Source organism: Rhinolophus hipposideros (assembly GCF_964194185.1).
Source record: "Rhinolophus hipposideros genome assembly, chromosome: 9".
Taxonomy (NCBI): domain Eukaryota; kingdom Metazoa; phylum Chordata; class Mammalia; order Chiroptera; family Rhinolophidae; genus Rhinolophus; species Rhinolophus hipposideros.
In genome coordinates this window covers 57089046-57116666 of record NC_138055.1, presented here as the reverse complement: position 1 = coordinate 57116666, position 27621 = coordinate 57089046, and the positions used below count along the sequence as shown (strand labels likewise).

General features: G+C 51.9%; 1 protein-coding gene across 2 annotated transcripts; it reads left to right on the top strand.

The window, feature by feature from the left end:
• Positions 1-783: 783 nt before the first annotated feature.
• CTDSP2 (CTD small phosphatase 2) lies at positions 784-24027 on the top strand. Of its 2 annotated transcripts, XM_081059713.1 has the most exons (9): positions 1045-1397; positions 14633-14781; positions 15266-15350; positions 16367-16405; positions 16839-16940; positions 17541-17597; positions 19648-19740; positions 19854-20039; positions 20241-24027. In XM_081059713.1, exons 7-9 carry the CDS (start codon positions 19693-19695, stop codon positions 20364-20366), a joined length of 360 nt encoding a protein of 119 aa, XP_080915839.1. In that variant the 5' UTR covers positions 1045-1397; positions 14633-14781; positions 15266-15350; positions 16367-16405; positions 16839-16940; positions 17541-17597; positions 19648-19692; the 3' UTR covers positions 20367-24027. The 2 variants fall into 2 exon arrangements, with proteins under 2 accessions (XP_080915838.1, XP_080915839.1); XM_081059712.1 differs by lacking the exon at positions 15266-15350 and having other exon boundaries at positions 784-1397.
• The last annotated feature ends 3594 nt before the right edge of the window (positions 24028-27621 follow it).

Here is a 27621-nt window from a genome sequence, read left to right as displayed (position 1 = left end):
GAATATCCCTCAGCTAGTCTTGGGCAGGAGGCTCCTGAGAATCCAGGACTCGTGCCAGCGTAAGGTGCCTGGGGCCTAAGAGCAAGGAGGAAGGCCAGCGAGAAAGAGTCCACAGAGCTCATCCCTTAGAGATCTCCATCCATCTAAACTGAGGCTGGGACTATGCCGGGAGGAGTGAAGAGAGCAGGGCAGAGTTGGGAGGAGTAGGAGAAGGGATAAGCTTCAAAAAGGAATAAATGAAGGCTTTGAGCAAAGCCCGTGTGCACCTCTTGTCTCATTTGAAGTGTAGGGATCAGACATCACGAGGTCAGTTCCAGCTCTGACACCCTGGAATCCTGCATCCGCCTCCACACACATCTCTTTCGGGATTCGATGGTTGTGCTCTTTTATGTGAAATAGTGGGTCCACGATTCGAGGGCCAAGCAGGAAGTAAGAAAACTGCCCCGAATTCTCTCACCAACGCCCGACTTGGGTTAGGCTTCGCGGCTTCCCCCGATTGCCCGAGCAGAAAACAAACGGGAACACCCTAGCACAGAGTAGGGAAAAGCGAGCTTTGGAGTGTCCTTTTAAGTAGTTGGGAAGGGGGTGTGGCCGAGGAGACTGGGAGGCCGCTGCCAGACGAAGGGGGAGTGGCCCGGGGGCGTGGCCGTAGCGACTGGAATGTTGTTGGGTCCTCGCACCGCATAGTAAGGAGGGGCCACGCCCCTTTTCTGCAAGCGGGCCAATCGGAGCGTCGGAGCGGTTTCAAGTCTCCCCTGCCAGCCTGCCCGCCCGCCACCCCACCCCCCTCGGGGATTCGCTTTTTCCGTAACAAAATAGCAAAGTTCGGGATCTTCCGAAGCCCCAGCCGCTCGCTGGTGGACGGTCCCGTGGCGTAGGACAGTGTTCCGCAACGGGAGACTCGGGCGAGCGGTGGAGAGGCCGGGTCCGGAGCCGAGAGGCGCGCGGGGGTGGGCGCTGCAGCCGCGGGTTGTTTATCTGGAGTACGGAGGGGAGGGGGGAGCCTGGAAACCGCCCCGTGTCCCATTTCCTCCTCTTGTTTTCGCTCCGGATTCTCCATGTTGGACCCAAACTGAGGAGCCCGGAGCTGCCGCCGGGGGATCGGGGCCGGGGGCACCCGGGGAAGCTACTGCCCCGGCCGCCCGCTCTCGGTATAGGCCGCCTCCCTTCCCAGCCCAGGGAGGAAACGAGAGCAGGGATGTGAACAGCTGTGGGAGTCCGAGTCTCTGGAGCCGGAGCCGGAGCGGGCCCCCGCCCAGGCCCCCCAGCCCAGCCCAGCCTGCGCGCCTGCCCGTCCTCCCGCCCAGCCAGCCCGGGCCCGCGGGATTGTTAGATGGAACACGGCTCCATCATCACCCAGGCGCGGAGGGAAGACGCCCTGGTGCTCGCCAAGCAAGGTAAAGGCTGCAACTTCCAAAACTTTGCGTCGCCCCCAGGCGGGGAGGGGGCTAACGCAGCCCCGAACCCGAGTCTGGGCCCCTGATCTCCCGGGGCTCCAGAGTTGGCGATTCCGATCGTACCCCCTAGTCCATCAGCCCTCGCATCCGCGTCTGCACACAGACCCGCGTGGGGGCTGCGCGGAGCCCAGGCTCTAGGCACCGGAGGGGGAGGGGCATCATTCGCGCAGCTGTCACCCCGTCCTGCACTCCCTCCCCCCGGCCACGGAGACGAAGGGGTAGAGCTGGAAGCACGAGTCCACCGGCGTCTGTCCCCTCCAGAGTTGGGGGGTGGGGTCATCACTTTACCGCACCACAGCCCGCGGCTGCCCCAGGACCGTGGGTTGAGGGTTGGGGAGAGGGACGGAGGGGTCCCGAGCTGGAATGGAGCCGGGATTGGAGTCCGGCCCTTCCTGCCCCCCTCCCCCCAAGCCCGAGGTCGTCCGGGCGGCGGGCGGTGACGGCGTCCGGCGGGACTTGGGACCAAGTTCACAGCCCGGAGGCGGGGGCGGCCGCGGTGGGGGAGGGGCCGAGCCCTGGCCGCCCGGACCTCGCCCGCCCGCCGCCCTGCGCTCGGCCGGGGCCCTCGGCGGCGCGGGGCTCTGGTCCGGCCGCCTCCTGCCGCTTTTGCTGAGCAAACCCGTGTGACCCGAGGCCGGGCCGGAGCCCCTCCCTGTCCCGGTGTGCTTCCCCGGGGCCCGGCTGCACACAGAGCCGCGTTTGTTTAGCCCGGGAGCGGTGTCCCTGGTTACATAATTCGCGGGATGGCATCAGACCCGGCGTGTTTCTGAATCGCGTAGCGAAAAAGTGCGAGTTCCCCGTGGGCAGCGGCTCGCGGCCCCCGCCTTCCTGAGGGTCAGGTGGAGACGCGAGGAGGGTGGCGGGCCCTCTCTGGGGTGGGCTTGGGGACCGGAGCGGGATGAGGCTGAGGCCTTTCCTGGGGCGGGGAAAAGGTTGGGGCCGGAGGGTGGGATCTCTCTTGAGTTTGGTCACTGTGGAGGCCACGAAACTCCTCCTCCTCCACGTTCCTCTTAGGGCCTGGAGGAATGTGTCTAAAATAGCGGACAGAATTTACGCGGGGAGTACGGACTAGCGTCGGTGTTTTTTCTGGAGAACTTCCCGGACTGGGGCCACCTGGCCCTGAGGCTGGGGAGACCAGATTCAGAGCGTCCCTGCACTTCCCTGGACCCCTCAGAACTGGGCGAAAAGGGCTAGTGTTGCAGTTAAACAGCTTGAGGCCTAGAGCCTGGTGGGCGGCCACTGCAGGCCCTGGTGTTGCCCCACATCCCCCTATTTGGCAACATTCGTCATCAGATCACTTATTCCTGGCGTTCCCGGTCCCACGGAGCTCCTCAACTTGCCTAGGGGTGAAGAAGCTGGGCTGGTGGTGTCAGGCTTTCCCCAGTTCCTGGGGTGGGGGGCAGTGTATTCCTCCAGCATCACTGGCCCTTCTTTAAATAAGTCTGTCTTGAGGAGCGGGGGAAGAGCCTTGCCTACTCAGATTCCCCTCTTCTCCCTGCCCCCCAAAGCCCCTGGCTGCATCAGTAAGCCTGCTGTGTGACCCAGGCTGCAACTTCACCACTCCTTTGCTGGCTGCCTAGTTGTGCTGAGGGCCGAAGAAGGGAGGCTTTAGGTCTTGTTAACTTCACTTCTGACTTGCACTCTCTTCCCCACCTCACCCCAGGACAGGATTCCAAGAGCTAGCCAGAGCTGAAGAAATTTGGGTGTCAGATTGGGTGTCCTTGGGTGTCCGAAGGATTCCAGAGGGGGCAGTGTTGATGAGAAGGGGAAAGAAGAACCCTGTGTTTCCCCTGTCAGGTCCTCCCTAGGGGCTCTGGAGGGTGCCTTCTGGGTGATGGCACCACACCTGGAATGAGGGAAAAGAAAGTTGGAGGGCTGAAGGTGGCCTCTTACAAATAAGAGCTGGATGTTTCATCCATCAGGGCAAATGGCAGGGAAAAGAATAGATGATAGCAGAAAGCAAAGCATCTGGCTTCTTGACAGTGTTCAGTTGATGCTGGTTGGGTTTTTCTTGGAGTTAACGTTTTTCACTTCCTTTTTTAAGAATCTGAATTCTTAAGCCGACAGTCATGGGTCTCTCTCGCGCCCCATGTAATTTGATTGCATTCCAGAAAAGGCATACTTTCTTCCAAGGCTGCTTGGGCACCCAGCAACCAACTCTCTGAGCCCCCTATCATTGACAAACAAATCCTGCATCCTTAAGAAAGAAAGAAAAAATAAAGTTGTGGTGGCCAGCAAATGTTTTAATTAGCTCCTTTAGGAGTTCTTTGCCCTCCCCCCTCTCCACAGCACCCAATCTCTAGGCCTTCCTCCCTTTGGAAAATAAAGAAGGAGTGTGAGGCAGTTTATAAATAAGTAAATTTCTACAAAAAACAAAAACAAATTGCTCCTAACTTGAGTGTTTTTTAGTTAAGTTGCCATTGAAGGTTTTCTTTTTGTTTCTGTTTTTTTTCTTTTTCTTTTTTAGCATTCTGTTCTCGGAGCTTTAAGGCTGACTGGGTGTGTTGATGATTCAAAAGTAATTACAGTAGGGGAAGTAGAAGAAAGTTGCTGAAAGCATTGATGATAAAAGGACCAAAATTGGATCATCTTCCCAGACAGATGGGTGAAATGGCTTCCTGGTGCAGCAAGGACAGGGCTGTGTGTAATATCCAAAGTAAAAAAGAAAAGTTAATATCAGTTTGGTCAGAGAATAGCCATTTATTGCAGCCCCATATAAAGATGTCACCCCATTGCTGGGAGGTTAGGTAGGGAAAGCCAAGGAAACAGGCCGACTTCCAACCCCAACCTCCCAGTGTGAAATGAGGGTGTAGGCTGCCTCTTCCAGAGCTCACAGTGATCCACAGGCCCTTTGGGGGCATCTGGACTGGTTTTGTTTTCCATGAGACCCTGTGCCCCTTACTTTCAGGGAGAGGGTGATGACGCCTGGGGTTGTCACCTCACTTATGGAGCTGGATAGGTTCTCTTAACTGACCATCCCTCAGAATTAGGATGGTGGCAAGGTTTCTCTAGCTCTTGCTTTCTCCCCAGAGGGAGAAATTCTGCCTTATTCTCTCATGAAAAAGATCAAACACCTTTCACTGTAGTTGTAGCTCGGCCCTTAACTTGAAAAGCTTAAACTGAATCTTGTTGCGGCTTTCTTCCCGAGCTTGCTCTGTGTGGGTCCAGGATGCCTGTTTGTAGCTGTCTCCTCCTGTCCCACTGGTTCCTCTCCAGTGCCCGACTTGGCCTCTTTGTGGCTGGCTGAGGCTCCCTCCTCTGTCTCCTTTGGAGCCCCCCTCCCCCCATCTTGGAATGGGGTAGGGGCCTGTGTGGTGACTTGAGCTTGTGTTTGCTCACTGAGTGCTGCTAACTCAGCAACAGTTTGAAATGCCTGACATCCTGTGGCGGGGAGTTTGCAGTTCTACTGCTGAGTTTGACTTACAGAACTTTCAACTGAGCAGGACTTAGGAACTGCTGTGAAAAACCCCTCCTTAGATGGCAGAGGGGGTGGTGTTCCTGTCTCCTCCCTTCTCGACTATAGGGATCTTAAAGAAACTGGGTGACAGAGAGGTCCCCTTTCATCCTCGCTGTGGGACCTTCCAAATCCCTTATGATCACAGACTTTGTAAAAATGGTAAATACTACAGAAGTCACATTTCTAGCCAAGGTGAATTGATGCTCCCACCATTTCTGTGGAGAATTCATTAATAGAAGTGTATAGAGATGTTTGTAACTAAGCGTGGGAAAGAAAGACAATGTGTAATTATGCACAGATTTTATACAAATATATATCCCTTTTTCTCCCTCCTCAGTTTTCTCCCTGCTCGCTTTTGGGTAATTTGGAGTATTGTCTTTATTCCCATCTTGGGATGGGGGAGGCAGGGGCAGCGATGGTAGTGTTCATTGTTACTTCAAAGAATTCTTCCAGGAGCAAAATTGGTTTGCTTCAGGCCTGGGTGTAAATCCTTGCCTTCCCTAGTCACGATGAGACTTGACAGACCACTTGAGTACCCTGAGTGACTTGCCTGTAAATAGGAATGTTGATATCTACACTTCTATAATGCCTGGTATTTAGTAGGTGATTCATAATGTTAATATCCCTTCTTTTTTACACAACTAAACCACTACTTCTTGGTGCCTCCTCCATTCCCCAGGACACAGTGCAAACAACACACAGTCATGTGGGTTTTATTGTTCAAGACAGGTGGCCAGGGGTCAGAGGGGCCACTGATGTGGGGGCTTGGGCCTTCTGGAAGGATCAGCCTCGAGGCTTGCAAACAGCAAGCTATACAGACCCCTTCTTTGTGCCAGTGTGACTTGGGGTAGGATTTTTGTCTGCACTAATACGAGTAGCATGTGCCTTGGGGCTTTTGCGATTCTGCCTGGCGCCTAGGCCTCTGGGGGAGGAGGGATGAGGCCAGGGAGCCATCCACCTCCAATGAAGAGTCTCTGAAGTCTAAACCTAAGCATTTGGTTGGCCTCTCAGAAATGAATCTAATGAAAACTTGACACAACTGTGTGCTGCCTTTTTCTTACCGTCTGCATTTGCTTTGAGAGTTAATGAACCCAGTGAGGTTCATATCTCTTTTAAGGAATTGTAGTATCAAGGAGAGAAAAAGAAACGGGGGTTTTGAAGAGACATAGATGTTCTTAAAGCTATGCCTTTGCTGCTGTGGTTTTGGGGTACAACATTGAGAAAGCACAAAAGCAGCATCTAAGCTGCTTTTCATCCTGTCTCAGGCCGACCAGCTCCCGAAGCACAAAATTAACTCACTTGTCTTGAGGACATGGGATTGGGTGTGGCCCAGACATGATTCCCTCCCTCTTCTGAAATGGAAGACTAGTTCCCAACTGGGATGCAGATGAGCTCATTAACATGCAAATCTTATGAAGGAACTAGTGGAAATTCAAGTGGTGAAGTTGACTTAGAACTGGAATCCTCTCTGGACCAGAGGCCAACTAGCACAGAGTTTCTTTGTCCAGCATAGCGCCAGGCCCTTCAGTTCTGCCCCAGGTCTGTGCCCACAATATGGGAACTCCAGCGAGCACGCAGCCTCCCTCTGGGCAGGAGGTACGAATGTCCTGTTTTATTCATCAGCCTTGAACCTGATCCCTGAGTGGACCTCCTGACATTTCTTTTCCCTTCCCAGGTGCTCCTAGTTCCCCGCTCCCAATCAGACTTTTTAATCTCTTGACATATGAGTAGCTTTTGCGTCCTGTAGAATTTGCTCTTTCCCACCTGCACTGTTCTCAGGGAACAAATGTGGCCCCAACCCCAGGGAGAGCCAAACAGATTCATGGGAAAGTTCAAGTTGCATAACACAGGAAGCGGATCAGAGATCCCAGCTCTTCCGTTTCCACACCAGAATGGAGCTAGGGCCCCTCCTTCACTGGACCGGGCCTGCCGGAAGCGACAGCAGATTTGGGTCTTTTAACTAGATGATGGAATAGAGCAAGTGCCCCCTCGAAAGGAACACCAGGCCCTGGGACACAAGACCTCCTAGACCTGCAGAGATAACTGAACCAGTGAGATATGGTAGTGGAAGGGGGCCGAGGGGACTGGCTGAAGCCCTCCAGTCAGGGACTACTGGCTACCTTTAGACATTGCCTCTCAGCCAAGGACACAACATCAGAATCTCCTGTGACACTAAAAATAGGGACCCCACCTGGGTCCTACTGAGTCAGAGCATGAGCAGGTGGGCTGAACGTGCTCATGTTCCAAGTGCTCCCTGTGATTCTGACAGGTGTCCCTGGAGATGAGCCAGCTAATCACAGCAGTGGCCCCAACTGCCTATTTAGCCCGAGCAGGAAGAGTCCCCTGGAGGGATCCAGTTTTGCTGTTTGTTAAAGATCCTGTGGCTCCTAAAGGGGAGTCCTAAAATGTTCTGGGTATGAATGGACGGAGGATTGATCCTCGCTCACCCAGTAATGATCACCGACAGTACTGAATACTTACCCGTACTATGGGCCAGGCACTGTTCCTCGCATTTTATATCTACTATCTCACTTTATGCTCACAATGCCCTTGTGAGATAGGAATTATCCCCACTGGACAGATAAGAAAAACCCCCGCTGAGAGAGCTGAATCACCTCGTCCAGTGAACGTGGTGGTTAGTGCAGCTACGCCCCGTGCTCTGGAATCAAGCCTTCGCTATGACCCACACTGCCTCCCACTGGCATTGTGCATTCCACTTAGAGTGAGTGCCTTTGAGTTCAAGCTTCAGGTGAGCTGAAGCCACCTTGTAAGGTTGTAAACCTTTCCCAGTTGACCTCTGAACGTCAGAGAAGTTGTGCCTTAGGCAAGAGCATGAAGCTGTTGGAGACTGAAGTGGGGCGAGAGTCAGCTGTCCTGACTTCCAGCTCAGCGCTCCAGGTAGATACATCTATGCCGCTTGGCTCAAGCGAAGCTTGGGTGTGGGAGGAGCAGCTAAGTGTCCCTGTGGGGCAGACTCGCTCCTGGCAGTGCTTCCCTGACTGACCCCCTCCAGTCCTCCTGCAGAGGAAGGAAGGAAGGAACTGGTTGGCCAATCTCAGTGAATTTGTGTGTGTGTATGTGTGAGAGAGAGAGACTGTGATTGGTTTTTGTGGGGTCCCTGAAAGGCCATTTCCTGGGGTTGGGGTTGGCCCTGCCACTGCCTCTGTGTGACCTCTGGAATGAAAACAAATCTCTATGGTCTCTTTCTATGTGCACATTTTGAGATTGAGACTGAGATAAGAGTATGAAAGTGCTTTGTACTTACTGATTAGCAGCTGACACAGAGCATTTTACTAGGGCCAGGACACACCTTAAGTTCCTTGTAATTTTCGTAGCTCTGTGAAATAGGTAATGTTAGTCTTCCCATTTTAAAGATAAAGAAACTGAGGCCCAAGGCCACACACATTATACGTGACAGAGGCAAGATTTAAAGCCAAGTCTGGGGTAACTTGTGTAAATCACTGTATTGTCCACTGGTCAGAGGAGAGATGGTTTAGGGTCCCTTGCTTTGCCCTGTGCCTTTGCTCTTCTTTCTCCATCTCACTCTCATGCATGTATCACCCAAAGTAGGCTTCCATAGCTGGAGGGAAAACAAAGAGGCACTGGATTTTTTAGTCTTCCACCAATCCAAGCTTTCCAGAAATCAGGGGCAGAGAGCCAAGGCAGGGCCTGAAACAGCCACCAAGAGGGTGTTTGTGTCCTGCTTGGCAGGTTTCTCTTAGCCTTCCAGCTTCCCACAGGAGCCTGCTCAGTACCTCCTTAAGGGGAGAGGGAGGCTCAACGTGGGCAACTGTGGTTTCCAGACCCCCATGATGATATCACTGCCCTGGCTGGTGCTTTGGGGGGGGGCAGGCCTCCTGCTGGGGCGGGGGCAGGATCCAGCCCTTCGCGTGTTCCTGGATGGGCTCTCAGGTCTGTCCCTGCTGGCGCTGTGGGCCATCAGATCACTTCCTGACACCCACCAAGAGCCGTCTGGCATGGGGCTGGGGGCTGAGCCTGCTGTTGACAGTTGTGAGGAAATGGCTGTGAGGAAATGGCTCCTCCGTCTGCGGTCCAGGACCTGTTGCTTCTGCTGGGAACCTCACCTCCACTTCAGCATATTTTTAAAGTATGTTAGAGCTGTCCAGGAGTGTGTTTTGGCAATAACTCTTTTAAAGGCTGATTCTGAAATTGATAGGGTATGTTGATCATGTTTTATAAGTTCTCAGGAATCTCCCGCTCCCAAAACTGAGTCCTTCTTGAGGGAAGTTCCCTAAAGTTGAAGCCCTATGTTGAAGTTAGTGATTGGATTGCTAACGTGGTCAGGGAAAGGGCAGGAAGCAAGGCAGCCAGTGACTCCTGTGACCTCCCCCCACAGGTGGCATGAAGGACCCAGGACTGAAAGTTCTCCTTTCTTAGAAAGGAGAGAGATGCAGGGAGCCCTCCTGCCCGGGGAAGGGGAACTGACGGAGACTTACATGTAGACAGGGAGACTTCTCTGTAGGTAGGATGGCCCAGATGCTGGCCACAGGGAAGGCACCAATGTAGAACATGCTAGTGTGAGCCAAACAGCATGGTTAGAACTTTTAAAAAAGTCCTTGCCGGTCTTCTTGCTCTCTTTGTGCACGTGGCTCACCATGGCTGCATGTAATGGAATGCAATCCTTTTTCCCAAATAAATCCTTTTTGGTGGAAAAAAAAAAGGTCCATGCGTCAGATTCACAGCTGCTCTTTGGAACTTTGGGAACTGGTTGGTGCTGAGCTGGGTGAGGCCCTCTCTGCCTTGTTATCTGAAAAGAACAGTGTCAGCATTTGGGCATTGTGGAAGCTAGTGCCCCCTCCCCATTATTTCCAGGCTTTTCTGTGTGGGGGATGTCTAGGCATCTCTCACCCTCTTGTTTCCCTGCCGACTCACCTGCTGGTCCAAGAGCCCTTCCATCCACCTGGCACGTTAGGGCCTGTCCTTAGCCAAGGCACAGATGCCCCTTGCTGAGGACCTGGGAGGACTCCTCTCCATGGGGAGCCCCAATCAGATGTGTCTTGGCTGCAAGGCCCAGGCAGCTGGCCAAGAAGGGCCGGAAATTCTCCAAATACTCTCCTTTCTCCAATAGCTAAGGGGAGGGAGGCCCCCTCAGAGAGGCCATTTTATAGTGATAGCCAAGACTAAAATCCTATACTGTGAGGGGATGGGAGATGGTGGAGAGAAAAGTACTTCTGAGGGATGAACCAAGAAGGCATCCTTCTACATGAATGGGCTTGTTAAAATCCACAACAGCCTGAGAGCTTGCCTTCTGCTGAATCCCAGGCGGATGTGTGAGGAGTTCCTTTGCTGGGACACGAAGCTGTGTTGTTGGCAACGTTGATATCTGAACCTGACCTTCAGAAGAAGGTTAAAAATAGTGTCCTGGCAAAGCCAGTTTTCATCTGTGTGTGTGTGTGTGTGTGTGTGTGTGTGTGTGTGTGTATACATGCATGCACATGCACAAGCTTCTTAAGAGACAGAGGTAAATAATGTCCCCACCTGGTGCTGCTTGCAAGCTGGAAAACAACTTCTGTAGTGGATTTGGGAGAAGGTATGGGGCTTGTTTTGACTTTTTGAAATCTGCTCATGGTCAGAGTTCCTCTGGCACCTTTCATCTTCTTTTTTGAGTTTCAACCACATGCCAGGGGTGGGAGGGCTCCAGCTCTCCTGTTGCTGTCATCCTGGAATAATGTTTCCATGTAGTGGTCATCTCCCCTTAGATAATTAGTGAAAATGAGTAGAACATTTAGCTTTAGTTTGCACAGTACGTTACTGTGTAGACAGTAAGTTTTGTTTATCCTTTCAGTCCAAAGTGAATCTTTCTGTTACAATTAATGGATGAGGAAACTAAGGCTCAAAGAGGCTGTGTGGCTGAGTCAGTAACTGGCAGAGCCTGGACCCAGCCCAGGTGACTCTCAGAGGAGGGGATAGGTCTCATGCCCCCTTCTCTTCACAACCTGCCTCAGTAGGAAGCCTTGCAGGAGTGCGTGGCCTGGCTCCCCTGTTCTCAGTTGCCTGTACACTCTTCTTAAGCCATAGCTGCCCACCACGAGGTCTGTGCTGGTCCTCTCTGACATCTAGCCCCAAGTCAGATGTTGGGAGCAGGGAGAGCAGACACACATCAGCAGCTAGGCAGAAGAGGAGGGCTGGGTGTCCACAAAGCAGGTAGCAGGAGAATGAAGGAGGGAGAGCTGCTGGTTTGGGAGCTACATGGCACCCACTGAAATCCGGCCCTCCCTTCTTGGGGAAAATGTGTGCAATGAATCCCCCACAGGCCTATAAATCTTCTTGTGCCCGTTGTTCCTTTCCTGGGTGGGGGGCAGTACCCCTCCCCATCACACACGGAGGGGTGAGGGGTGGCCTGCACCTGGCTGTCAGGGACACAATGCTGAATGCTGGCTGAAAGCAGCTCTTTGAAAGGCTCTTTGACATAAGTTTCAGATCCCATTCTGGTGTGCTTCCCCTCACCCTGAAACCCACTGAACAAAGCGGGTCTTGGACCAAAGTTCCTGGCTCCAGCTCCTCCCCCTCCCCCTTTGTCCTCTTGATCTCCCAGAGGTAACTGCCAGGCAGAGCAGGTGCAGGGCTGGGGTGTGGGTGAGGCGAGCCCTGGAGTGGAACCCCAGAATCTTGTACTGGTTTACTCCTCGCAGCTTCCATGGTCTGCCCAAGAGGGCAGCGAAGAAGGGGGGCTGAAGCAGCCCTCCCCGGAGAGGAGTAGAGCAGACTTGCTAAGAAACCTCGAGAGCGCCCCACAACCTCCCGGTCGTTGCAGGAGCAAATGCACGAGGTGCCTCTGAGCCGTCAGGGGCCTGACGGGGTGGTGGCTAAGAGCCCTGGCTCTGGGCTCACGGAGACCTGGGTTCAAATTCTGGCTCTGCTGCCCTCCAACCTGTGTAATTTTGAGCAGGTTACTTAACCTCTAGTTTCCTTCCTGGAAAATGGGGGATTAGTGCCTACAGATGGGTTTGTAGTGAGGATTAAACGAGGTTGCCTCAGGTGCTCAGCTCCGTCAGACCCCCGCCCCCCCATCCCCCCCCACACACATCCCTTTTCTGCACGGACTCTCTGGGCTGCTGCAAACCACTGAAAGCTTCCCCAGGCCCTGGCTCTGTAGAAGCGAAAGGCCCTAGGGGCCCCTGCAGTCTCACTCAGCCAGTCAGTTACTGAGCACCTACTACGCAGAGAGCCGGAGGCTCTTGCAGGTGGATGTTGGGGGGAGACTGAAGAGGCCCCGACAAATTCTCAGTGGCAGCTTTGTAAAGGTAAGGAGGACAGACAGCCTGGAGAAGGACTGAAGAAAGTGGGGCCCCAATAGGGGAAGGAGTAGTGAGGGACACCTGGGATATTGACCTTGCTATTAGGGTACCCTCCCCAAGAGCGGCAGCTCTGTGCTTTACTCTGAGCGCCTGCCCCCAAGGTCAAGGCATTTGTGGGCTCCGAGGCCTGGGAGCTGCCTAGTCACATTGTGTTTTTGAGGAGACCCACATCCCCTGCAGAGTCCAAACCAAGCCGAGGAGCCCCCAGCCCCACCCCACCAAGTTCCCTGTCTAAGGCTGAAGCGCTTCTGCCTGTTGGGCCTCCCGCAGTGGGCACCAGCGCGGCTTCTCTGGCCCCAGCCAGCTGCCCCTTTCAACCTCCCTGCCTCTCAGATTACTCAGCCTTCACAGCATCTGTCACTAAGATGCTGAGTGCATTCATGACTGCCTCTCTTCAGGAAAGGCTTGGGCTGTGTAGCCTTTTAAGAAAGGCTCGGTGCCCGGGTTAAGCCTCTGATTGTGGTTCTGCGTGAAGAAACCATAAACCAAAGGAAAAGCAATGGTTCAGCTTTGGTCTTGGAGCTTTGTGTTCAGCGTCTGCTTGAGTCCCTGGGCTTAGAATTGAACGTGGGCCATACAAGCAGGTGGAGAAGCTGTCCTTTCCCTCTGGTTTCTGCATAGATTATTAAGAATAGGAAAAATCCAAGGAGCCTCTCATTCTGCTGTCTTTAAGCGCTGGGCTCTGCTCTAAAGTCTGTCTCCTTGATACATGGGCCTTGGGGGGAGGTCCCTAGCACACATTCTTCCTTCATGACAAAATCGCCAGTCCCTGGAAATCTCGATTCTCTACTGGGGCCAAGAGCTCAAGAGTGATATCCAGCTTGTTAGCTGGCGAATTGCTGAAGAGGCCTGATCATTTTCTAAAAGGTTTCTAATGATCATACCAGTTTTGAGGGACCCGGCCTAAACCAGGGAGGGGAGGAGGAGAGAGCTCTGGACCAACTGGCAAGCCCGGCCTGCACCTTCAGGAAACGCTCCGCCTTTGTGTGGAGTCAGCTGAGTCAGACAGAGGTCCTGGTGGCTGACGGCCACTTGACTGACCGCTCATCATTGGCCATTTTCTCACCCTTGGTCCTGGGGGATAGAGTTTGGTTTTCCCTCTCTCCAGGGACATAGGCAAGCCCAGTAACTGGGTGTTAAATGACTCTTCCATGGCCATTTTTGCAGGGGCCACCTCAGTGGTGCACTGCGTGCTCTGAGGACGGGGGTTGGGGGAGCTGTGTGCCCCACCACATTGCCTCCCCTTTCCCTTCTCACAGGGAAGGTTGTCCTCAGTGCCACCTTCTCTTTGCAGGTTGGGGTTTTTTTTCTCCACTAAGACAGGCATTTCCGGTGTTTATTTTCCTTCACAGTAGTTTACCCTGTGCTGTCAAGTGGAATGGGTTAGGTTTAATCCGCAGTCCCGTGTCCTGCCCAGGCCTGGGGAGGTGAGACCTGTGGCTGAGGACCATTCTGGCAGTGGTTGTGTGGTGCCACCTGCTGGCCACAGTAACCCATCGTGTCTTCTTCCTCGTGCTCAACAATTGCCAACAGTGCACTTAAAAAGCGAAAGGAACTTGAAAACAGATACTGTTACTCTGAAGTCCATTTCTGGTTGGTCCTGTAACGCCCATAGCTTTTTGTATCAGCTTGGCTTTTCTGGGGCTGCCTTTGCCAAGCCTCCCATTTAAAATGACTTTGTATTTCCAAAGCCCAAATTGTCAAGGCAGGACTAAGCAGCTACAGTCCGGAAGCGAAGACATCAGCCTACAACCTGATGTTGGATGTGCGTGTCCCGAGGGGTTCATCTGCCTGTGGTTTAAGAATAGGGGAGGGAATATTAAGGGAAGTCGCTGGAGTGTGGGACGTGTGTGAACAGAGGCTAGCTGTAGCTCTTGTTCTCTAATCTGCTGTGTCGAGTCTGGGCTCAGTTCTGCTGCCACTGACCCAGCAACTAGGGAAGCTGACCCTGAACAGAACTGCAGCTCCACTGACTTGAAGGGATCTAGGTTACTCCCTTGTTTAGAAGGGTAGTCTTCTGAGAACGGGTGTTAGGAAGGATTTGTGTCTTTGAATTAACTTTGAGGGTACCCTCAGTGTGCTGCTACCAGAGCAGGACGACATCTGGGTTCTATACCTGGCTCCATCTTTGAGTGCCCCCACCATAAAATGAAGAGCAAATTCTCTGCAGCTCATTTCCCAAGCCAAAGAGTGGCGATTCCTGCTGTTTCTGCTCTGGAGAGAAGATGTTGTAATAAACATGTCCATTTCTCTGTTGGCTGTATCTGGTCGTTCGCCAAGCACATGCTACATATCCGGACGGAGCTTACAGACTAGAGGGGATGTGGCACCAGGGTTGGGGGGTTAGCACCTGTGGACAGAGATGCCCTGTTAATGCCTCATCATTCCTTCTGCTCTAGGCCTGGTCTCCAAGTCCTCTCCTAAGAAGCCTCGTGGACGTAACATCTTCAAGGCCCTTTTCTGCTGTTTTCGCGCCCAGCATGTTGGCCAGTCAAGCTCCTCTACTGAGCTCTCCGCATACAAGGAGGAAGCCAACACCATTGCTAAGGTACCTGGATCTGGGTGGTGTGATGCCATCAGGGAGGGGGCTGTTAGTGGGGTCCCTACACCCATGGCAAGTGGGCAAGCAGCCTTGCCTGGGGTCACGAAGATCTCACTCAAAGGAAGCCCTTCCTCTGATGGACCCATAGTTGGTTCATCTTCATTCTATTGCTTCCCATTTGTGGTGGGGGTCATCCGGGTGCCCCTGTGGTTTCTGAAGGCCCCTGCAGTCCAGAACCTTCCACGTTCCAGAAACTGTGCAAGATGCTTTACACATATTGTCTCATGTGATCCATACAGCAGCCCTGCAAAGAGTTACAGGATTCCCACTTACAGATGTGAAAACTGAAGCCAGAGGCTTTGTGTAGCCCCTAAAGAGTTAATGGTTAATAAATGGTAGCGTCAGGGATCCAACTCAGATCATTCTGGCTGTAAATCCTGTGTTTGTTTTATATTATGCAAAGCTATCTTCCAAGTTACTTGATTTTCAGGCAACCAAGGAATTGAAATTCTTCCACACTCTTGATAACCCCTTCCAGGCCTGTCACCTGTACCTGTGAGAGACATTGAGGCTGTGTGAGTGTCTTTGATCCTCACAGAGATCAGTAGATGTGTCTGGCATTTCAGGGTCGGGACAGCGCTGACCAAAAATCCTTCTACTCCCAGTGTCATTGGTACTTCCTTCCAAAACACCAAGGTCTAGCTGTCCTTCCCCTCTTCCCAAACCAGGCTAACTACATGGACATCAGTGAAAAAAAAATCACTTCATTATCCAACGGGGAAATGGTTAAATAAAGTACAGAATGACAGTATTAGTAAGCAGTTGGTTTTTACCAAGAGTTCACGATAAAATGAAAAAAAGTATTGAGTTGCAACATTAAGTTCAAAAGCAGAATGTGAAATTACATATTACGGAGGGGAAAACAAGCCTGCTGAAACAAACTTGAAAGAACTACACTAAAATGCCAAACTGTTTTTTCTAAGTGCTAGGATTTTAATTTTTCTTCAGGGTTTCCATTAAGCGTGCTACTTTTTATAACCCTAACAACATTTTTATTATTAGCAAATGGCAGGGAAGCCATTCTGAGCTCTCTGCACTCCACCTCCCCACCCGTTTCAGGACCCATAGTGTGGGTTCATGTTGGCTTACTTCTGCTTGTAGGGGCTCAGGGCCCCCCATCCATCCATGGAGGGCATAGAAAATACACGTCCTCAAAGCAAAGTCTTAGTTCCAGGACCTAGTTCCAGCAAGAGGCTAAGTCACCACAATGAGGACCTCTGATTCTGTCTCTGACTCCGTGTCCCTGCGTCACCTGCCTGAGTTCCCTGTTCCTCAGTTTAACTGAGGGGCAGTGGCAGCCAAGAACAGGGACACTGTCTGCTCCACCCTTCAACAGGCCTAATGTGGAAAAGGAAGTTCTGGCCTTCCCCGCCCAGCTCTTAAGAAAAGTCACTTTTGTCATATCAGGACCTTCCGGGGGGCTGGGATCTTAGGGACAAAGTTACCCCCCATACCCAAGGCAGACAGTGGGCTTGGATGGGTCGGGCAAGGCGCCGGTGGCGTGGCACTGACCGCCACTTCTCTCCCGCAGTCGGATCTGCTCCAGCGTCTGCACTACCAGTTCTACCAGGTACGGGAATCTGACTGGCTGCGCGCTCAGGAGCCCACGCCCCCGTTCCCTGTCCACCCGTGGGGGATGCCCTCATTCCTCGGTGCCTGGCTGGCTGCCTCCCCATCCTGAGAAGCCATTTTCCCCTGATAATTTGCGGAGGGCCCACCATGTGCAGGACATAGATGTGGGGGGACAGCTGGTGTCCGTTGCACACTGGCCCTGGCCTCCGTCCCCAGGGTCCAGAGCACTTCACAGTCCCAGTGGGAGGTGGGGCTAAGGAGCCGACTCTGTCTCTTCTTTGTCACCTCTTGGTCTTCAGGTAGCGCCTCTCCTGGGTTGATGTTGGGGGGTATTCTGTCTCCTTGGTGAGCCCAGCTCTTCCCAGAGTTCTGCTGAGGGGACAATCGGGCTTTCTTGGTGGCAGATCTTAGCAGCTTGGCTCTGGTTCTAGATCCCAGGGACTTGCTTGCTCCCAGAGGTGACAGAAGAAGATCAAGGAAGGATCTGCGTGGTCATTGACCTGGATGAAACCCTGGTGCATAGCTCTTTTAAGGTAACTCGACATCTGGAGCACTTCCCACACCTGTCTCGGGCTGTCTTGTGAACCTGGCGGAGGTGGCCTAAAGTTGGTGATAGAAGAGGGATCAGAAGGAGGCCAGCCGGGCCTCCAGCATTTTGGCCACACGGGTGTCGCAGGCATCTTGAGACCACACCGACGAATGTTGAGTGGGAACCCCTGCTCCCCCCAGTTACTACCAACAGTCTGCAGCTGCGCTCCCCCACCCCGTCATATAGCACAGATTGCCGCCAGGGCTGTGTACTGGACAGGTCAAAAGGGAGGTTCAGTCAGCCTTGGATCTTGCGCCTTTCCATCTTATCAAGATGTTTGTTAATTCTAGAAGGCCCTAAAACTCTCAACTCATGTCGAATTTGGAGTGGTGGTAACTAGGGCAAACCGAAGGGGGTACTGCACCCTGTGCTCAGGTAAGAACCACTTAGTGGGCTGCTAGGAGGAACTTCCCAGAGTCTCGAAGATCTGTTCTTCCCACCCCTCCCAGCTGACAATGCAGTGGCTGTGGCAGGGACTGGGTGTGGCAGTGGCTTCTTGTCCTCTTCCCGCCTCTCTGACTTCGTTAACTTTTCTTCTTTCCAGCCAATCAACAACGCCGACTTCATAGTGCCTGTAGAGATTGAGGGGACCACTCACCAGGTGAGCTGCCTGCCAGGCCACACCCAGCCGAGGCTCCGGGTCCTCTGCTCTTCTTAGGGCTCCTGTTCCATCAGTTGGTCCCTTTCCTGTAACTTCAGCCTCTCCCTTATTATAGAGACATTTCAGACTTCGAGCCTTTCTTATCTTAAAAAAAATTCAGTCCCTCATCCCCCACTGGCTGTCACCTTTTTTCTCTTTGCATCCAAGCTTTTTGAAATTATTATTATCGAATAACAGTAATAGCTATCGTTTATGGTTCACCACCCCCCTCTCTCAGTGTGACCGGCACTATTAACATAGTTTATTACATTTTCTCTAACCCTGACTAGTTGGTTCTCTGCCTGTTCCAGGCAAGGAAGCCAGTACCAGCTGTTTTCTCTCCTCTCCAAGTCTGCCGACTCCATCTAGTTATGGAATTTCTTCCTCCCCAGCTCAGGCATCTCCTCTGTGGAGCTTAGTCCATCTCTCCTCCCCTTGGGTCCCGACACTGGATTCTGCTCCAGTAAGGTGCTCAGTACATATCTGTCGAAGTAAAGAGCACTTGAATCTAAATAAGGTCAGGCCCTGCATAACCTGCCCAGTCTGGACTTAAGGTATCACGTGGTGTTAATAGTGGAAAACCATTTACTGAAAACGTTTGACCAGGAGGCCTGCCGTCAGGCCTAGGAGTCAGGAACCATCAGGGACCCGGTAGTCCTGATGCCTGCTTGCATGTCCTGTTTAAATAGTAGAGTTGCTTGTAGGAAAATGGGGTTTAAGGCTTCCATGGGTTGTCATCACTGCCCTGCATCCATCAGAGGCTTTTCTTCACCAGCACACACACACCCCGCCCCTCAATCTGTGGTGCTCTGCCAGGCCCAGCACCAGACCTGATCGGAGCCAGGCTCAGCCATTGGACTGCCCAGTGTCTGCCCCGCAGCCCTTTATAGTCTAGTTGAGGGTATAGATATAAACAGGATTCACAGGGAAAGACAAAGGCATGTTTTCAAACAGGCAAATATGTACTGTGAACTCCTAGTTTAGAAGGCAGGCCATGAATAATGACAAAGGGATGAGATTAAAAAGAGGGGAGCACTGCCTGCAGAAGGCAGGTTTTCACCAGAGAGTGCTGACGGGATGCCAGGATCTTGATGAAGAGCCAGGACGAGGGAGGGCCCTGAGGGTTGAAGAAATGACAAACGATAGGGAGCCAAGTTGTACTACCTGGAACAGAGGGTTCCTGCTGCAAAGCTAAGAGGAAGTTGGTGGCCAGTTTAGGCCACCTCGAGGAGGGAGAACCATGGCAGGCACATGCTCTTTGAGCAGGGAGTGACATGGATAAAAGGAGCTTGGAAGGAATGGTTCCAGTAGACCTGTGTAGGCTGAGTGAGAGGGAAAGAGCTGGAGTCAGGGAAGCAATAGAATGCAGACGGATGAGGGACATGTAGCCAGTGATCTTTTTAAGCCAAAATGTGCAGGATCATGAAAGGTGGACCTAAGTGTTAGGGGTGTCTGGCAGGATCAACCACAAAATGGGTGGAGGCAGCAGAGTGTCCGGTCTGCGGTCATTGAGGGGAAAAGTCGTTTCTCCCTGGTGCATTTCAGAGAAGCTGTGTGAGGACGTGAGGTTTTAGGAAGTGTCTGCGACCTTGCCTGATGGTGACTTGGACAGACTTTCCTGCGAGAGCCAAGGACAGGAAGCTCCCACAGAGGCTGTGGCTGGATTCAAGTAATCCAGGATAGGCTGTTTCCATCTGTGAGGCCTATTCTTGATTACTTGTTTCTGGAGGCAGCTGATGGTTCGCCGCCGGAAACAGAGTTGGCTCCCGGGACGTAGGTGTATGTGTTTCTTCCTGAGCTGGGTCAAGGTTGGGACCACCGAGCCAGCAGGAGCCTGGTGAGGAGGTGACGCTAGTGTGCTGGTCTCTGGGGCAGAAGGCTTGTAGCCAGGCTGTTCTGGAGGCTGAGGTATGGGAATTGGACAGAGTCAGGTCCCAAACTACTTGCTGCTTTTTGTGTAAGAGGCTTCACCCTCACGGGGATGCCTCATTAAGCCTCTGCTTTTCCTCAGGTGTATGTGCTCAAGAGGCCTTATGTGGATGAGTTCCTGAGACGGATGGGGGAACTGTTTGAATGTGTTCTCTTCACTGCCAGCCTGGCCAAGGTACCTGGGGGCAGGAGGGGAGAAAAGAACCGAGAGGAGGTGTGGCTGCAGCAGGCGTGCTCCTTGCTGGTCACCAGGATTGCAACAAACAAAGGCGTCTTCTCTTCTTCCAGTATGCCGACCCTGTGACAGATCTACTGGACAGGTGTGGGGTGTTCCGGGCCCGCCTGTTCCGTGAGTCCTGTGTGTTCCACCAGGGCTGCTATGTCAAGGACCTCAGCCGCCTGGGAAGGGACCTGAGGAAAACCCTCATCCTGGACAACTCGCCTGCTTCTTACATCTTCCATCCAGAGAATGCAGTGAGTGGTCCAGACACGCCCACACTGCAGGGATTGGGGGAGTTCCTGCCCCAGTGGGAAAGGGAGTGGGCGGGGGAACTGTGGGCTTTACTGGGGGGTGCACCGCCCCCAGTGGACCCCACCAAACGGCAGGGGCTCTGGAGCCAGGGGAGGACGAACTCTGCAGTCAGGAGATTATGCTGTCTTTCCCCCCTGCCCCAGGTGCCTGTGCAGTCTTGGTTTGATGACATGGCAGACACCGAGTTGCTGAACCTGATCCCAATCTTTGAGGAGCTGAGCGGAGCAGAGGATGTCTACACCAGCCTTGGGCAGCTGCGGGCCCCTTAGCCTTCCCTGTTTCCAAGCAACGGCCATCCCAGTAGGGGACTTTCCTACACTGTGCCTTTATGATCAGCCCGACAGACGGAGCAGAAGCTCGAGCATCCCACCAAATGGGGCAGTAGAAGTGACGGGGAAGAGCTTTAGGACAACTTAGAGGCTGAGTGGGCGGTTGTCACACCAGTGATACCCCGAGCTGCCTGCTCCCGGAGTTGGGCTCCCGAGATGTGAGAGAGAGAGAGAGAGAGAGTGTGTGTGTGTGTGTGTGTGTGTGTGTGTGTGTGTGTGTGTCCCCGTCTGTGCCCGTGTCTGTGTGGCCCTGAGCTGTGCCCCAGGACATGAGTATTTCAGGTTGGGGAAGAAGCTGAAAGGGCAAGACTCGCCCGAAGTTCGTCTCCTCTCCAGTCACCCTGAGAGCTGGTGAGCTCTACAGGGATGAAGACTCTTCACGGCTCTGTTGCCAAATCCATGGCCTTGCCTCAGTGTTGTAAGCCTTGTGCCAAGGAGAAAGGAAGGGTCAGAGGCTGCCTTCGGCTGCCCCAGACACACTCCTTTCTGAAACCTTTCTTCAGCCAGCTGCTGCAGATAACGTGTCTGGAAGATGAAATCTTGTTTCCAGAACCGGTAGCCCCAGTGGCCATCAACTCCTACAGCCCAAGGGCTGCACTTGCCTCCAGCCGAGTGCCTGGCACGGGCGCCAGGCCTGCCTTCCTCACCACCTAGCCATAGTCTTGAACTCATGGCGAAGGAGGTCTTTTCCCTGCCATGGAAGAAAGCAGATAACTGATTTCCATTCTTTTGACTCTGTTTTAAAATTCTCTTTCTAAACATGGTGTGTTGGGCCTGTTTTGTTTCTGACAAAACTGCAGTCCTGGGCTTAAGGTGAACATGGGAGGCGCTAGGGGTACAGGGAAGAGGAAAATCCCAAAAGCCATGAATGTGTGTGTCCCCTTGACTTGTATGTAGATCAGCTGAGCTTGGGACTGTCCATAGTCTGCTCTTCAGGGATTCTCTGTTGGTGCTGGTGCAAGGACTTTTGTTCCAAAGTCCGGGAAGGGCGTACCCTACCTGCCCCTCCTGTTTCTTGGGCAGGGCTCTTTCCTGTTGTGTCTTCCTCCAGGGCCTGGCCCTGCCACGCACTCTGCTTCATTCATCTGCGTCCTTCCTGGCTGTCGCTTTTTCTCTCCAGGGCCTCAGGCACTCCTGCTTTTCCTGGGCGGAGGGGGAGTGGGTATTCACATCATTACTTTGCCCACCTGACACACATGACTCGTGCCTCTGGTAACAGGTAGGACAAGCCCTTCATACACCTGTGCTTTGTGTGTCTCTTGCTTTCAGTTTCTTCATAGTGAATGCTTTAAAAACTAGTTACAAAATGAAAGTTTCCCTAGGATAGAAAACAAAAGGGGAAGTGCTGCTGTAATTGGGAGCACAAGGGGCCCCCCCCAAAAGGGGCCCCAGCTCAGCATCACTGCCTTAATCATGGCCTCCCCGGGGCTGGGTGGGGTTCTCTCCTCTCTTCCCTCCCTCCTGCACTCCCTGCTGCTCTCTCCTGGGACCAGAGGGAGTTCCTCTATCCATCTCTCTTCCCTGGAGGCAGGTGTCACAAAGCATTTGTACATCACTTCAGGTGAGAGGACCCCTCCCACTCAGGATTCATCTCCATTCTCCTTTTCCATTTCTTCTCGCTAGGCCCAGCCTGAGGAACGAACTGTTTTCAAGAAAGCCAGGTTGGGGAGCATCTGCTTGGTGTTCTGGGTGGTAGCTGGCTGACGAGCATCTTTCTCTAGCATTGTGATGCCGCCTCCCCACTTTGTCCAAGGTTGTAAGGCCTTGTCTGTTTCTGGTGTCACAAAAGTGGAACAGAGTCCCCAAAGCCCACGTGACCATTTCCCCCAGCATCGTTCCCTGGTGTCCATGGGGTCCTGCTGCAGTTGAGGGAATCGGGCTCTGGTGCTAGCCAGGAATGATGTCTCCTGAAGGAAAAATGGGAGCTTGCCATTCTAAGGCCCTGGCCGAGGCCTCCATCTAATATTGTGGGTAAGGCCTCTCTCCCGAGGCCCAGCCTAAGGGTTGGCCCTTGGGCCAAATCTGCCATCTGGGCCCAGCCAAGCTTTTCTAACTAAGCAATAGAGGCTCTAAGCTGATCCAGTTCTTGGGACTCTCTGCCCTCATTTGGGTCTCCATGTTCCCCCAGGTAAAGGAAGAGCCTGTGCCAGCCCCTTTCCTATCGGCTGTCCAAGGCTCCAAATGACTCATGACCAGAGCCCCAGGATAGCTTGGTGGGGTATCCCTGCTGCTTCTGCATGAAGACCCTGCTCTACAGGCCTAACTCCCAGCAGAACCCTGCCCTGCCCACCTACAGTTCCTCAACAGAAAGGCCCTTCCCACTTCCCTAGAGAAACAACGAGGCCAAACCTAAATGGTCCACCCATGCAGACCAGAGCCAGCCTCATCTGTCCGGTTTCCAGGTTCCATGCATCAGAGGCAGGTGACATTGCTCCTGCAAGGAACCAGGCCAGCCTCAGTTTGGGAGCAGTGTAAGACTGGCAGGGAGCCACTTCACCCCAGGGTCTGTCCTAGGGCTTCCCCACCCAGCCCTTCCCGTTAGAGGCTGGTCTTTGGGAGGCAATAGGCCACCATGCCTGGTCAGCACCATCTCAAGCCATGCCAGGAATCTGCCCACCTGCCAGGTTCAGTTCTTTAAGGTGCCTCTTCAGGGACACAGTGTGTCTCTCTGATTAGGCTTCTCAATCAAAAGCCTGATGTTCGTGTCCCTCTCATAGGGGGAGCTTTGGACACAGGACCAGTTTGGAAAGGGTCGGGTAAGAGTTTCCACTCTGCACATTGTAGAGGGGATACTCTGTAGGCCCACAGGTCCCTTACTATGGAGAGATTGAGTAAGTTTGCCTTCAGTTACCCTGGGACCTTCTGTTTAGTTCCTGCCTCCCAAAGATTTTGACCATTTTGTAAGTGTATAAACTCACCTCTTAACAGTGGCCCAGAAGCTTCCTTGTGCTGTAAAGCATGGGAAATCTAAAGGCATCCTTTCCCTGCGCAATGGATGCCGTTCTGCTCCGCCTCTGCCCTGCTCCTGAGGCCTCATTCAGGAGGGCAGCCCCTCGGTAAGGCGGTTCTGCGGCCCAGCCTCAGCCAGGCCAAGTGTGAGGAAGGTAAGCCTATCTTCCTCTTTAGGTCATCAGTTGGTTACTTTACCACTGTTGTCCCTCAGTCACTTTTAGTAAAATGGGATTTTTGTTTGCTTTTTTTTTTTTTTTGGTTAGTCGTAAAGACTTACATTCAAGCAGGGGAGGGAAGGCAGAGGTCTGGCTCGCTGCCCCATTCCTTTAATGCTGTCGGGCCTGCCCCTGGAGCAGACCCTCCTCTTGGGGCCCCATGAGCTTCTTTGCTTGTAGTTTTCCCAAGTCTGACGTGTTCCATGTCGTGCCACTTTCCAGGATACCATTTGGAGGGTGAGGGATCTGCTTCCCACTATAACTGGGCTATGGGGTTCTGACTACCTTGCTTACAGATTCATGGTTTGATAAATTTGTTGTATTCAAAAACTTGAAATGTAGGACGCCATTAAGTGTCTGTTTATATTTTTGGAATATTTGTATTACTTACAATTAATTAATAAAAGCGGGTTTAAAAAACCCATCCAGGATGGGCGCTGCCTCCTGACCCTGCTGTTCATTTGGGCACTTACTGGGCACACCCTTCTTCCCTCAAAACCTGTTCTGTCATAACGAAGCTGGAGTACCATGGCCGTGCGACCTACTACAGACTCAGCACTGGGCTTCTGCTCAAGGTTACAGACATCGGGTTACAGCTCCTCCCCGACCCCCAATGGAGCCAATTCCATTGCCATCCAGGTGCTTAATAAGCATATGCTTGGTGTCCTATTGACTTCTGGGGATGAACCAGCACCCCCAGGGGACTTGGAGTCGTCTCTGTGCCCCTTCCTGATACTCCCAAACTGTGATCCCTGAAACTCGGAGCCCTGCATGGTTCCTGGCACACAAATATTGATGACCAAAGTATGAGCCCAAGGAGCAAAACAGGATGATGTAATAACACTCCTGGCCCTTCTAGGAGTATACTTCCCCTCTGAGACATGCCCAGAAGCTTCTTAGGGAGGCGCTTGCCAAGCCTGCACATCCCAGACCCTTGGCGGCAGCTCCAGCCCCTGCCTCCTGTCATCAGCATAATGCATTTATATCTATAATATGGCAATTTTCATATCCTCCTTCCTGCATTATTGATGGGCTATGTACTTTTTAAAAATCAATTAGATCAGGGCGTGGAGCTGGAGTTAAAAGAGAAAAGAAGCCTTTAAAAGTCTGCTCTTGTTTTTGCTGTTTTGAATAAGAACAGATAAAGCTTTCCCTCTGGTTTGAATAAGTCAAGCCCAGAGCTTGGCTGGCCATGATTGGCCAGGGCTAGGGAAATGTGGTGAAGATGCAAAGCCAAGCAAATATAACCCAGAATCTGCGCGGCCGTCGCTACACTCAGGCAGCGGGACCTGGAGCCTCCGGCGGCGTTGGGGCGCTTCTTCAATACCGCTGCTGCTTACTCACCTGCACACAGGAGACGGTGGGAGAGAAGGCAAGGTAAGGGCTGTGGTTATGGGTGCACGTCAGTAAAGCTGTCCTGCTGAACAAGGAAGAAATGAAGAGGAGATTCAGATTGCCCTGGCTTTGTCTTCTTGCATGAGGCTTTTATAGCATTGAACCAGGAGTGTGTGACCAGTTTTACAAACTTCCTATTGAGATATCAAGGCCATTTGTAGAGACCACTAAACGGCACATTTTTTAAAGCTGGGAAAGATGGAGAAGACCCCTTTCACCTACCTCAGAAAGATGGAATGGGGCAAGGCAGAAGTTAAAAGCAGCTTCCCCTGGGGTCCATTCATACGGATACCTCGAAGAATTAAGGGCCACTGGCTTTTAACCTGGGATTTCAAAACTGCAACCCATGCCCAGGGTTTCTGCAGTGATATCAAAGGGTGCTGAATTAGTAAGGACTTAGGGAGGATGGAGGAAGTGGCTGAGTTTTGAGGAAATCACATTTTCTTGGTGTTCCAGTATGGCAGGAAGTCCCTTCTTTGAGCATGTCCTGTCGTGCATTTGGGGGACCCTGGCCCAATGAGGTCCTTCCTGATTGCTAAGTCCTTGCTAGGAAATGGGCCTGCTTTTGGCCTCTGAGACTCACAGTCCTAATTAATGACAGTTGGTTTGCCTTTTACCAGACTGATACTTTTCTATCTTCAAGGAATTAATTCATTGGCTCTTTTCCCCTTGCCCTAGTTGTGTCACAGCATTTACCTTTAATGACTGAAATCCAGGGTCTGAAGAAAACCTTAACAAATATTTCCTGGTAGTTCAGAGCATCGCAGGGTGGGGCAACGCAAGTTATCAAATTAAATCCTCAAACAGTGGCTGCTCCGCGTCACTGCTCTGCTTTAGTCCTGCCTTAGCCATAGACAAAGGGAGTTTGTTTTTGTGTTTTTGCCAAAGTCCATACTTGATAATGGTACATGTCCTCCAAACCTGGCTTCATCCACCAAGGCTTAAGGAAAGAATGGCCAGATATGCCTCTTAAGCACAATGTGCCTGTAAATAGCAAAGCTCCACAGTCCTATCTGGGTGGGTTTTCATCCACGTAGATTCATCAAGCCTGTCCTTGTCCTTAGCCTCTTGGGAGCATTCATCAGTCATGTGTATTATCAGATTGCAAGCTCCTTGAGAGCAAGAACCAGGCAGGCATTTTATTATATAAAGCCCCTCCGTAATTAGGGATGTATGTGGGTGCATGATAACCCTGCATAGATAGATAACACCTTGAATAGAGATGAACAGGGACGTTGCATAATCCAGGAGGCCTTCTCTTCACCACTTCCTCCCTCCTCACCCCCACCGCCCCCAAGGCCAGTCACAGCACCACTGGCTCTTTTTATTTTTTTTATTTTAATTTATTAGTTTCAGGTGTACAAGACAAGGTACTACTTAGACGTTCATCGTTTATATCCCTCACACTGTGAACCCCCCTCCTCCCATCCACTATCCCTCCGACCTCGCACCGAGCCATCACATTATATATATAAAATTATAGTTCTTTAGTGTCTGTGTGGGAGGCTGCCTGTGGGGGAGGCGGATCTGGGTGGGAGGGGAAGAAGGGCATCTGCCCACAGGCAGACCAGGCCACACCCACCTTCCCCTGTGGCACCTGCACTCTTTGTCTCAGGCCCAGCCCTGCCATTTTACTTTCCCTTTCTTCTGTGAAGTACAGGGAATATACTAGTCATAAATCAAAAGTAGGACAAGTTGAGTTTTAGGATAGTTTACTTAAAAGAAAAAAGACTGGACTGTAAAAGCCCACAAAGAAGGTCAAAGAGTTGACAGTGGAGAGGATCTGGGAAGAGTTAGAGGGGATGCGAGTGAGAGAAAGCAACCCAGTTTAGAAATAGTTATTCTTTCTTTTAAAAATTAGTTCCAGGTGCACAAAGCAACATAATAGTTAGACATTTACACCCCTCACAAAGTGATAACTCTCTCCCGCAAGCTACTACCCTTCTGACATATAACTGTTACAATACCATTGATTATCTTTCTTATGCTATACTCCACATCCTGTAAACATATAAATAAATAAATAAATATATATATATATATAAATATAGTTGACATACAATATTATTCTACTTCAGCTTCAGTTTAGAAATATTTATTCTGACATAAGCTTTTCTCTCCATGTACCACTGAATTTAGATAACTTTACAAAGGGCTACAGGACAACAAAGTGACTAAAAGCAAAGATTTTAGGATCAGATACAGATTTCATTCTAGTGTATGATTCTGGGCAAATTATTTAACCTCTGAACCTCAGTTTTCCTACAATGTAAGATAAAGAAAATATACTCAGTTTATGAGAATTAAATGAGATAACGAAGTGAATCAACACAGGGCTTAACGTATTTGTCACCCTTCAGTAAATAATCATGGCTATTACCCAAGGTCTTAACAAGGGAAGTGGAAAATGGGAAGCAGAACTTCCGGGTGGGGATCCCTAGACCAGCCAGGCTAACGATGGGAACTTGGACAAGTCATTTCCCCCATCCATCACCGAAATAGCACAGGGATGTACTACAAGGACATGGCAGGATGGCTGACGAGATTGGGGAGTGACTTAGGAGGAGAACTGGACAGATGCCTTCGGGGAGAGGCATCATCTCCCCCCATGCTCTGTGATGTTTCAGTCCCAA

What these genes read in the sequence shown, in the direction of transcription:
- CTDSP2 (XM_081059712.1), top strand. Translation starts at nt 1,334, where the DNA reads ATGGAACACGGCTCCATCATCACCCAGGCGCGGAGGGAAGACGCCCTG. An exon ending in CCTGGTGCTCGCCAAGCAAG is followed by an intron (nt 1,398 to 14,632) that starts GTAAAGGCTGCA and finishes CTTCTGCTCTAG; the next exon opens with GCCTGGTCTCCAAGTCCTCT. An exon ending in AAGCCAACACCATTGCTAAG is followed by an intron (nt 14,782 to 16,366) that starts GTACCTGGATCT and finishes TCTCTCCCGCAG; the next exon opens with TCGGATCTGCTCCAGCGTCT.